This window comes from Morone saxatilis, unplaced genomic scaffold (assembly GCF_004916995.1).
Source record: "Morone saxatilis isolate NCDOM2014 unplaced genomic scaffold, NCSU_SB_2.0 Contig2, whole genome shotgun sequence".
Lineage (NCBI taxonomy): Eukaryota > Metazoa > Chordata > Actinopteri > Moronidae > Morone > Morone saxatilis.
Window position 1 is genome coordinate 2,943,376 of NW_023339762.1, and position 12,492 is coordinate 2,955,867.

Consider the following 12,492-nt stretch of genomic DNA (forward strand, 5'->3'; position numbering starts at 1 on the left):
GACCTTTAGCATTATCATCATTAACCATTGTACTCCTTATTTTTAGTCAGCACTGTTGGTGGTCCAGTACTTAAAGCTTGTTCTACAGTTTTTTGTTCTGTATGTAGCATCAGATAAGAGTTTCAGCTAAAAGCCTAAAATGCAGATGTTTACATTCTCCTCTTCAAATTTGGGTCATCGTCAGGATAGCAGGAAGGGCCTCTTACAAGGAATGACATCTACACTGAACACATATTTTAGTTTCCAGGCTTTTAGTATTTAAGCAGTGTGTTTTGGCCATAGTTCAGACAGCTGTAGGGTGGACTGTAGACACAGATGACTGTATAACACATTAAAGTATTGATTGCTATAAACAAATAATGTGTGATTTCTTAAAACTGTGTTCCCATAAATCCTAGCACCATTACTTTTTGCTACTTGTTGTTAAAAGGCAAAACCTGTAAACACAACACTGACATATTATTACCCTATAAAGTCGAGATGTCTAACAAACAGCTCAGCAGTCACAGAGCAATATTAACATTCATCTGGAGTCGTGTTTATGGCCACCTGATGAATATAAGCTCAATATTCACTCTTCTTTCAGTTCTGTTTTGGTCTCCATAATCCTGAGGGAAATATCTAGCTCTTTAGCGACTAAATGCTACTGTGTTTACCAGCTAGTCGCTAACTTAGTCTGTCTGCTGTTTTATGCTGAACAGGTAGTGTACAGTGGGCTTATCTGAGCGTTCTTGATCAAAATAACTTCCTGTTGCAGCTGGAAACGAGTATGTACCGTACAAAGCAATGAGCTAAAATGTTCAGCTCTATGGAGAAGGGAAATGTGGGAAGGGAAGGGAAGAGCAGAGTTCTGTGACGATATTTGTTTTGTCACTATGAGCGATAACTTTTACAATATACATAGTCATTTGTTTCTTTCTTAATATGAAAATATTAGTTAATGCAGCTTTAAATTTCAGTTATGACCTTGAAATGATTCATTAAAAGTCTAAGACGGTGTTAAGATATTCTTGAAATACATTAAAATCATAAATATAGCATTTGTTTTTTGTCCAATTGAAGTTGTTCTAATGCTAATAATAATAAATGATGTAACGTTTTTGTTATATGCCATAAAACAACGTAGTAAATCTCACAGCCAATCCTTACCCACATCAGTGTAGCTAGTGACTATCACTGCTCTCATGCCTAATGCCTCAAGGTTTGTTGTAACAATGAGACATTCATAATAAAATGTGTCGCATACTGCATTTAACAGTAATCTTAGTGTAAGGTAAAAACGCCTATGTTACAGTTGGATGTGATAGCACTTTGGCTGAAAACGCAGAACTTTCCTGAAGCAAATATGCACCTACCACCAGCCTTAAATATATGTACTCTAGTGTGTAGTTTGGTAGAGCTACAACATCATGTTTATTCAAAGTATTTTACCGTCAACAGATATGTGTAATCAGTCTTGATAAACGTAGTTCTAATGAAACTGAGGATGTATGAGCATTATATGCTATGTGTTGAGCTTTTCCTCTGCTCTGAAGCTGAGAGAAGCAGAAATCCTCATTTTATCGTGTCTAAGCTTCATAGCTGGATAATAACATTTTCCTCCTTCTCAGTTTCTCTGTTAACGGCAGCATCAGGCTGAGCAGTCAAGAAGTCAGCAGGCCTGGACACAGACTCTCAAAGACAGGATAATCTGACTCTTTAGAGAAAAATGGAAACTGTACTGACTACATCATTTAAGCCTAACATCATTTAAAATAGTTCTGCCTGATTTTCATTTTTGCTTCCTGAGTTGCGGAACACATAATTCTGCCATAACCCTAATAGCTAGGGACCACAAAACTGGCAAGAGGAAAGATGTCTTTCACAGCGTAAATACATATTACAAAGCATTTCTATTTCTAGACAGAGTCTGACACAGCGTTTTCTCCCACTAGGCTGCCTGGTTGTTAAATAAATATCTGTATCTGTTTATTTCAGACATGTTTTGTTAGCCTCAGAGTGGCCAGAGATGGGAATAGAGTGGTCCTGTGAACATTTTCAGGTTTTGTTTTGCCATTTAATTCTAATTCTGGATAAATGGGGAGTCAGGCAAGTCAGATGATATTTCATAACTCTTCATCATGTGCCTTGTGAAAAAGCCTATATTTAAACAGTCAGCTCCCTGTGTAGGAGTCAGCAGTTCAGCTCACACCAGTCCTGTACATGAAGCAGGCATCAGTAGATCAAAATGCCAATAATGCATTTCATACATCTGTAATCTCTCAGCTTCCAACAGCCACAAGCCAGAAACGTTTCAGAAGAACAAGAACAAGATATTGTTTAGTTGTTGTCTGAAGCTCCAGACGACAAATACAGTTCCTATAAAAAGTATATACACTACCCCTTGGAAGTTTTCACCTCTAAAGGTTTTACAACCTGGGATCAATACATTTTTAAGATGTAATGTGATTAAATGTGGCTTTTTAACTAGCTTAAGTGAAAACAGATCCCTATAAAGTGATCTAAAAGAATTACAATGTATCATTTTTCACCCCCTTTAAACCCCAAAATCATTGGTGGTACAGCCTATAGGTTTTAAAAGGCACACCATTAGTTACATGGAGATCCAGGCTAACATGATGTTAACCAGCTAAAATGATCCTGTTGATTCTGATCCAGCCGATTTGGGTCTTTAAACACAGAGAATTATACTGAGTTTAGTAATCAGTATTATTGTAGTAATTTAGCTATGATTATTGAAACTAACTCAGTTAATTAACATAGTTCATTGTTTTAACCCAATTGTAAACAAATTATGCAATATGTCACAAATGTTAGTGTTTAAGAGAGAAATCACAATCCAGCCAACTGTGAATAAGCATACACTTTTGCAGGTTTTGGGTAAACGACTTGTTGCTTCGTCAAAAGTTTAGATTGACTAGAACTGATGTTTTAAATCAAGCTAACTTTGTTTTACCTAATTTTTTTTAACCTAATTTTTGTTTTTCTGTGCTTTTATCCAGGTGAACCTGTGTTCTCCAGCCAACAATGAAACCTACCAAGAACGGCTGCTCCGCCTAGAGGGAGACAAGGAGTCTCTGGTGCTACAGGTCAGAACTGTGTGTGTGTGTGTGTGTGTTTTTTTTTTTACAACTGACAAAGAGACTGCACAGTCAACCAGTTAGTTACACCAATTTGTTCTAAGACTGTTCATTCATTCAGTTGCTGTAAAGTGACTTTTTAAAAACAAATCATAAGTGGCTGTGGCTCAGGTCATCTAATCATCAGAGGGTTGCTGATTCAATTCAGGGTCCCCCCTGTCAAGTTGAAGTGTCCTCGGGCAAGATATTGAACCCCACATTGCTCCTGATGGCTGTGCCGTCAGTGTGTGAATGGGTGTTTGAATGGGTGGTATAAGTGTTGTAAAGCACTTTGAGTGGTCCAGGTGGCTACATTCACACTGCAAATCACCCTAATCACATTCTCTATTTATTTGCTCTCATGAATCTGATCTTTTCAATTCTGATTTGGGCCACTTTCATGTGGTACAAATCAGATACAGGTCTCATTGCTTGCAGTGTGAGCAGTCATATCAGAATTCATGTGACTTTTTACGTCATTCTAGATTGACATTGACTTCAGGACTGGGACCTCTTAAACTGGAATCTGATAAAGGTGTGAACAGATCGGAGCAATAAATCAGAATAGAGTGCCAAGGCTTGCACTGTGAAGGAAGCCTAGTCTAAAAACGAGAACCATGAAATCGTAAAAATCCCTGATTCAATTCCAGTGAGGAACATTTGTTGCACGTCATCCCCCTTTCTCTCCTCCCTCATTTCACATTTCAGTCTCTATTGGTATCTATCAAAATAAAGGCAAAAACAAAAAAAACAAAAAACACAACTTTCTGAATCTGCATTACATTCAGTGGGATCATAATTGTAATTCTTGTTCTGTTGTGTTTATTAATTGTTTGAATCCCTACTATGAGTAAATGAGCCAGGGATTTGTCTGGAGGGTTTGGTGCCACACTGGAAAAACAGCTTAGTTTCTGGTCCGTAATCCTAGTGCTTTAGATATTTCATGTTATTATATAACAAAACATGCCCGAACACTTTCAAACCGTCTGAGAGCGTGTTTACTGGCGACTTTTACAGTAACAATCAACATCAGCGCTACAGTGGTAAAGCAGAAGATTATATCTCTGTGCTGTATGATTTCAACAGGCTCTCTATGCTCTTAGATCACTTTAATAGCTGGTTCATACAGCTGTGATCTTAACAATCTGCTGTCACATTCTTCCCGCTAAATCACAGTTCTCAAATCCTCAGGCTCTCTTCACCTGTGTCTGTGTGTGTGTGTTTGTTTCGTACTCTGGGTAAGGTTATGTGAGTGGATCTTTTATGAAAGTTGAGTTAAAGTGCACCGCCCGTCTGGACGACTCTGGTTCATAAAGTTGTCATAAAGTCCGTATCTCATCTCTCACCACCACTCTCACACACACACGCACACGCCTACTTGTTACACATTCCTCATCTGAGACCCGCTCTGATTGGTTCATATACAAGGTGACTGGGGCTTATTTTTCCTGACAGGAGATTTAACTGACTGTTGACAGGTTGCCCGCTTCCAGGTTGTCCAGTGTGTTAGCATATACACACTCTGTGTTTAGTAGAGAACTTTCACCTGCATTTGTGTGTGTGTGTAGCTCAGCAGTGGAGCACAGTAGAGGTAAGAGTCTATACAGTCATATCAGAGCCTTGTCTTTTAATTGCTATGTGTTACTACACCCTTAAATAATGTTTTATAGGAGATAGATACATTACATTTGTCGGGTACGAGTCAAATAGGTGTTTTAGGTGCTAAACACACACATGATCTTAGGCTCATTCACATACTTCTTTCATTCATTTAGTCAGTTGATTATTGTTCACCTAGTCATTGTTAGGAAGCACAGTCGACCAGATCGTTCACTCGTCTGGTCACACGTCCGGGTTTTCTTTGTGATCTGGATTTTGATTCATGTTGAGCCAGAAACTTTGTGGGAGATTCTTTATTGCCAGAGCGCTGTGAGACAGGACGTGGCTGCAGGGGTAAAAATCAGGGAAGCTGAAGTGACAGAGAATCAGTTGCTGTCAGAGGGATTTGGCATAGTTTAGGAGAAGAGGAGAATTGTAGTGTGTGTGTGTGTGTGTGTGTGTGTGATGTTTGGCAGGAGGTGAGCATGTTGTCAGGGAGATTATTGTGAATGTGCAATGCATTCCTGAGTGACAGGCTGCTGAGTAAATGTGTGTTGTTTTGGAGTTGAGGAATGCCAGGATGAATGTGTGTTTGTGTGTGGAGTGAAGAAAGACACAGAGACATGGTCATGTGGGTATAAAGATAAATATTTTGTTTTGACTGTATCTGTATTAAAATAATAAGTAAAGTTTCCATGTCTCTGTGCTTTTGTGTTTGAAGGTTTCCATCAACAACTACATCACTTTTTCTGCATCTGAACAACTCTGTCTCAGAATGTGCACTAATATAAAATGAATGTGTCACCCATTAGGTGAGCGTTCTGACTGACCAGGTGGAGGCCCAGGGAGAGAAGATCAGAGACCTAGAAAGTTCTCTGGAGGAACACCGGCAGAAACTGGCCTCCACAGAGGAGATGCTGCAACAGGTAACACACGCACACACACACACACACACACACACACACAAGACACACACACAGAAACACACACACACAGACACACACACAGAAGCTGTAAACTGTGTTGACTTGAACAAAAGCATTTTAACATATTTTGAAACCTGCATCCATGTTAGTATAGTCCTCCTCTTCCCTGTCTTTTCTGGTACATTTCTGATTTTTTTTGCTGTGTACTGCGACCCGCCCATCAGTGGAATAGTGTGAAACTACTGGCAGGGACAGCAACAACAAAAAGCTTGTTAAAGGACTTAAAACAATTGCTCCATAGCACCACAAGTGGCCAAAGACTCCAAAGTTAAATAAAGTTAACTCATTTACAGGTGAAGTGCAAACAGAAAAGTTTACTGTTGAATTAAAGAAATAGCATAATATTTGGGTGACACACAGGAGGTTCCATTAGGTTTTTATTATTCTTGTACATTCTGTGAAGCCACAATATGTCTTATAATTGGACATGGAGTCCCCAGTTGATTTTGCCCATTGACCATTTTAATAAAGTTTAAACAGTGCTTGCTTTGTGCAATCCTATTATAAACGGACAGTAAAGATTAAAAAAAGACAAATATGAAGCCGTAGATGGCCAGAAGATGCAGACAACATCGTCTGTCTGCTGTGGAGTAAAGTTCAGTTTTATATCACAGTATAGTTTCAGTCATATGACTGCTCCAATAATGTTACTCACTACTACTTCCAATTCCAACTGATTGTCCAATAGTCAAATCATTGATCACTGAGGCAATCACTAAAGTGTTGTGACTCTCAGACTGCACGTCAAACAGTAAGTGATCAAGCAGAAATTCGGCCCAGTTCTAAAGTCAGTCAGACTAAAATCAGGTTTAATCTGCACACTGTGTGCCCATCTTTAGAAAAGATCAGTGTGTTGTCATGCTCCTTCACATTCAGTTTAATTCAATTTGATCACTAAACTACATTAATTTGCACATATTAGAGAAATTACATGTTCTCAAATGTTCCAAAGTTATACTGTAACTGAAAATGAAATTGCAACAACTGAATAACAGGGAATTATTATTAAGATGACCTTTTGCTCTTAATTGAAATTGTAATGTAAGTGTCAAGCCACTTACATTACATCTCAAGTAATGGCATAAGCATAATCATTTGTCTGCCAGCTGTCAAACAGGATGTCCACATAGAGCAGCGATGGAATACTAGTAGAAGTAAGGTGGTACTGTAAGTGAATAAATAAAGGAGTGGCGCAGTGTTTTATTCAGAGCATTCCAGCTTGACTTTATACCGTTGACCTTCTCTGACTCATCATCCGTACAGTTACGTGGTGGGTTCAACACAAGCAACAAGATTTTACAGGTCAAAGTTCAACATTACAACGTTTGTTTAGTCATCACTAGATTAGACAGTTTACTCTTAAAACAAACAGTTTGAAGGTGACCTTTTGGATAAAGAATTGTTCAATGTTGTTTCAGACAGTTTGAAGCACTGCTATTAGCTTTGCATTACAGTATAGTGAGGTCTAAAATGTTTTGTTTTTGGGTCAGTAAGTTGTTTTTGGCCCTAAAGTAAAATGGTCCACTTGATATAATAGAGGACAGAGATTTGCTTCAATCAGAGGAAAGAAATAAAGCATTCCTTATTAGGATAAAGCAGCTTGATATATGATATACAAACAGGAATGAGCAAGAATAACATTCAGAGACTTTCAAAAGACATTTTAACAGGGCAATGTGGTCAACTCAAGCATGTCCGAAAGGCTTTGACTAAGAATGAGTCTGCTTTCTCACCTGCCTGACTAATTACCAACAACTGATGAAAGTGTAAGTAATGTCATAACACATAACATAGGAATTTTTGAAAATTCAGAAATTGATAAGATGGGATAATGGTGGGATTATGAGTTGCTACAGTTTGCTGCTGTTGGATAAAAACCTTTTATCTGCAGAATCAGCTATTAATGAAATGTTTTTTTTATAAAATGCTAAACTAAGATGGTGAAAGGATCATACCTGCTAAACATTAGCATGCTAACAATATTATTGTGAGCACGTTAGTATGCTAACGGTAGCCTTCAGCTCAAAGGTAGTTTGGATCGTCTATCTTTTTTTATGGGTAGCAAGTCAACACCACCCTGGAGCTGTGGGTCAACCTTACTGTAGACTACAGGTTACACTTTTTTTTAGACCTTTTTTACTGCTAATTAAGGTTCTGTTCCATTTAGTGTAGCAGAGTCTTTTCAGTGAGCCAACATGCACAACAGCAGCACCCTGACTCTGTTTGACCTGAATGGAACTGAAACTTAATTAGTTTTTATTGGTAACGCTTGTGTTTACCCTACTATTTCATGTCAAAATGGCTGTTGTGAAAAAGGTCTACGGCTTGTCTAATGTCTTCAAGTTGTTCCAGTTGTGTTACTTGACGTCATCAATGAGGCAAACTCATGAGATCTGCCAGGCTGGATACAACAAGACCACAGCTCTGTGTATCACATAATCAACCCTCTGTTTGGACTCCTCAGCAGGCTCTTTGTTCTCTTTGTTGTCAAGACCGAGAATAAAAAAGCCATGGCCCCAAAATAAATACCCCACGAGGTGGGGTTCGAGCTGTGACGTTTTATCATCTTCGTCCAGCTTGCATTTACAATCCACTAATTTATGCTGTCTGCACCGAATAAGAACAATTATATAAACAAAAAGAACCTTACTGCTGTCAGTTGTAGTTAAAAAACAGAATTTGGAAGCATGTTGCTTCATAGCTAACTCTGTCAAAACTTCTAGCTCTTCACCTGCCGCTGCACCTGATGTTCTCTACAGTCCTTTACGACTACTGCTTGTAGGTCTGGAGGTTTTATTGGATTTAGCTGCTCTGATCTGCAGCTGTTGTCCCAGTTTGTGGCTCTGTGTTAGTGTAGTTGTGTGTTTGTGTGCAACACCAGCCCATTTCACAGCTAATGGCTGCTGGTCACATAGCTGGTGTGATATGAGATGTTTGCTGAGAGAGATGGAGGTAGAGTGTGTGGAGAAAGATAACAGTTGCCTAGCTTCTGGGTTTGTGTGTCTGTTGTGTTGTATTGTGTTGACTTTGTTTTGAGTGCTTATCATCTCCCAGATCTGTTCCTCTCAAATCTACTCAATATATAATTTAAGAATACGTTTGAAGGATTTAAAAGGTGACAACATGTCTGCAGCAGGACGTCCTCTATCTGTGTCACTGTCTTTAGTGTGTGTGTGTTTGAGTGAGAGAGAAAGACGCTATGTACATTATATGTCAGTGCCTGCTACTTGCTGTGGGAACCACAACTAATCTAATAAGAAATAGTTCTTAGTCAGCACACACACACACACAACACACACACACGCAGTACAGTGTTCTCATGCTAGAAGGAGTCCACCCACAGCATGTAGTATGCTGAGGGGGTGACTACATGTCCTACTGTGCCTTCTATTTAGATGCAGAAATTACTGTATTGAGACATTTCTGTGGACATGGTTACACACACACACACACACACACACACACCACACACGAAGCTTCCGTTAAGGGTCATTAGCGTTTTTGATGTATTCATAATAAATTAATCGACTGCATCAATCACTAAAATTCATTAAACATAATTCTCATTAGCTAATTTAAATGTTGTCACCCCCATGTTTCTACAGTAGCCCAGAAGGGACAAACACTGGGTCTAGATGGGGCCTTTTTCACAACCACTGTAGTTTCTCCTTCATGCTTGGACGAGGGAGGGTGAGGCGTGGGATCTATGGCCCTTAAAGCCAGTTGTAAATGAGGTATGGATGTCAGCGTACAATACTTACCATGGAGATCATATTTTCTAAAACTGGATGTCTTTCAAATTGTAGATATTTCATTTTGAAATGACATTCTTCAGATAATAGTCCAGATCTGAGATTTGCCATTAACACAGTTCAGTTTTGGAGATGAGTGCAGCCTCTTATAAGAGATCTATACATGCTGTAAGAAGGACGATAATTTGTCACATGCTGCTCCTCATAATTAAAGGAAAGCAAATGCAGGCAGCTGAGCAGGTGGGCTTTGCCACAGAGTTCTGGATAAATACTTCTAAAGAGACTGCGGCTGTATCCTGCTGTAAGTGACACGTGCCTGTTGATTGCAAACTGACAGTCAGCCTGCCATAACTAAGCAGATTGTCTGTGTGTTTGGTGTGTGCTGTATGTGTGTGGTCTGAGCTGGGTTGATTATGGGGTTTTATAACTGTCTGTCTGTGGTGTGGGTGTTTCTGTGTCAACACATGTGGTACCATGTGATCTTTCTATTTGGACAGATAATCCCTCTGTGGTCAAAAAAGTTTTGTCTTATGTCCTGTAAAGTGGCATCCCACATCCTTAAGAGGAAAAAGAAAAGTATATACGTTTGAAGACCTAAGGAATAGTTACGTGATAGATTGATAAGATATGTATCACCACACTGAAAATATCAGCTTTGGATGTATGCCATTGAGTTTTTTCACAAACATTGCTGGTGCCCAGAAGCATGTATCTTAATGACTTTGTGACCCTCTGACTTTTTGTTAAGAACGTCCAGCAATCCACCTTTTATTATTATCACCATATGTCCATTGTAAAATGTTCTTAAAGTCCCCCTCCACTCAGAAACATGCTGTTCCTCTTGTTCCTACAGTTGCTTTTAAATAGTCTGTGCAGAGTTTACTCTAGAAGGATGTTTTACATTCATCTGCTGAAAGTGGAAAGGTTTTCTCTGTGCTCATTGAACATTGATCTTAAGGGCCGGCCTACAAGCTATGATTGTATGACATCACAAATAGTTAGGGAAGTCAGTCCTGGTCCAGTATGCAACTTGTACAGTGTGATGTAGAAACCTGAAGCCACCAGTGCACATCCACTGAGAATGGACTTTACAGGAGACATCTTGTGTTGTGTTTGCAACTTTTTAATCAGGTAGAAAAAGTAAATTACTTTCGAAGGATTTTACTTATTTGACTTTTTTTTTTGGCAGAAATTATCAGATACACATTACTATTCCAAGCAGACTATTTGTACATGTTGTAATACATGTCTGGAAATATACATACATTATTTTGGTGGAACACCAACACATAAGAAGTCAGTCTGTGGCTATAACAAGCAAAAGAAGAAGGAGGGAAATCTGAAATCTGATTTTGGTTCTACTTTGTCCTCATAATCATCTCAGAAATACACAATGGTAGTGTAAGCTGTGTAAAGTTACATCCTTCTCAATAAGTCAGTAAATTGGTTATTGACTCATACTCATGACTCATTCCCCATTTTCTGGGACCTGGTTTATCAAACTAGTGGGCAAACTGTTTGCAGGCTCATTTCCTTTTACATTTTCCTCTGAAATGTTTAATCTCAGCAAGAATTGTATAAGGGGTGGATGTCAGAGGCTTAAACAACCATCCAAGGCAACTGAAAGTTTGAGTTTATGGAAGAGGAAGTGGGATTAGAAGTAGTTTAGATGAGGAAACGAAAGCAACAGACAACTGAGAGTTGGCCAAGAGATGTGTTTTCTGTGTGAGTCAGAGAAAAAAAACACACACTGCATACCCTCTGACTCTGTCTCTCTCTCTTTTAGACACACTTTCCTTTTCTCCGTCCCATACCAAAGAAGCAGAGATATATTAATAGAGTCCCTAGCTTGCATGTGTGTGTGTGTATGTGTATATTTAGCTTTGTGGGGTCTGGGCCCCCAGCCTAGCCTGCTCTGTTAGTGTGGGAAGAACACTGTACTGAGAGGAGTAGCATGCCAACTTGTTGCTGCGTTGATATCCAGTATCTGTATGTGTTTGACGTTTACGGTAGGTGTGGTTTGTAAAAGCGGTTAATGTGTCATTTTCCACGCATCTAACTCACAGTGTCTCTGTCTGTTTTTTTTTCCCAGGAGCTAATGAGCAGGACCTCTCTGGAGACTCAGAAGCTGGATCTGATGGACGAGGTGTCGTACCTCAAACTGAAGCTGGTCAGCATGGAGGAGACGCAGACCAACACACACCCACAAGATCCTGCGGACACAGAGCAGAACAAAGCTGAGGTATGGAAAGTCACAGAAAGGATTAACAACTTAAAGGCTGCTTGTACTACAGGCAGAGATCCCTGCTGCGTTTGCCTGAATGAAATGTTTCCACCCATACATGCATATATACTGTACCATTGATGCAAACTCCAATACAACCGAAAATGCATTTTAAAAAAGTTTCAAAACTTTATTATGCTTTTTTTAAAATACTGGGGTCTCATAACACACATAAGTTTGATGCTGTGTAGGGCTCCGCAATATATGACCATATCTAACATGAGATGATCATCCATTTTTATGTACTCTTTATAATAAGCTGTTTAATAACGCTGTCACTCTAATATCTCTGGCTGTATTAGGCAATGGAGGAGTGCTTTATTGCCGTATTAGAATTATAAGATTTTTACATTAACTACCTTGATTTATCAGGTATTTAAGTCTGTTTGAAAAAAAAAACAGACATTCTAATCGGCTATTTTATCTATAAACTGTTTCTCAATGAAGAATATGGAAACTATATCAAATATATCATACTGTATAACACGACTGTGATACCATGGTATTATGCTGTGAGAGAAGACGTTAGTGGCGTGGCTCTAGGGATGCAATGCCAGTCTGTTGGTTGGTCCACGTGATTTAGCGATCCCTTGCTGTAACTTCTTATCCGGCGTCATCGTCAGATTGAAATTTTACTGTGTCTAGTACTACCGCGTTATGATCAAACATCTGGAAAACTAATGACCTTCCCATTAGCCAGCTGCACTTTAGTGCTAATTAGCATGTATACACACTAAACTAAGATGGTGAAT

General features: G+C 39.1%; 1 protein-coding gene across 2 annotated transcripts in view; it reads left to right on the top strand.

The window, feature by feature from the left end:
- Positions 1-12,492, top strand: part of ppfibp2b (PPFIA binding protein 2b) — a 79,555-nt gene that overhangs the window by 38,103 nt on the left and 28,960 nt on the right. For both annotated transcript variants that reach the window (XM_035664570.1, XM_035664569.1), the window contains exons 4-6: positions 3,003-3,089; positions 5,531-5,644; positions 11,549-11,698. In XM_035664570.1, coding sequence (XP_035520463.1) covers positions 3,003-3,089; positions 5,531-5,644; positions 11,549-11,698 — 351 coding nt within the window. The remainder of the gene's footprint in view (positions 1-3,002; positions 3,090-5,530; positions 5,645-11,548; positions 11,699-12,492) is intronic.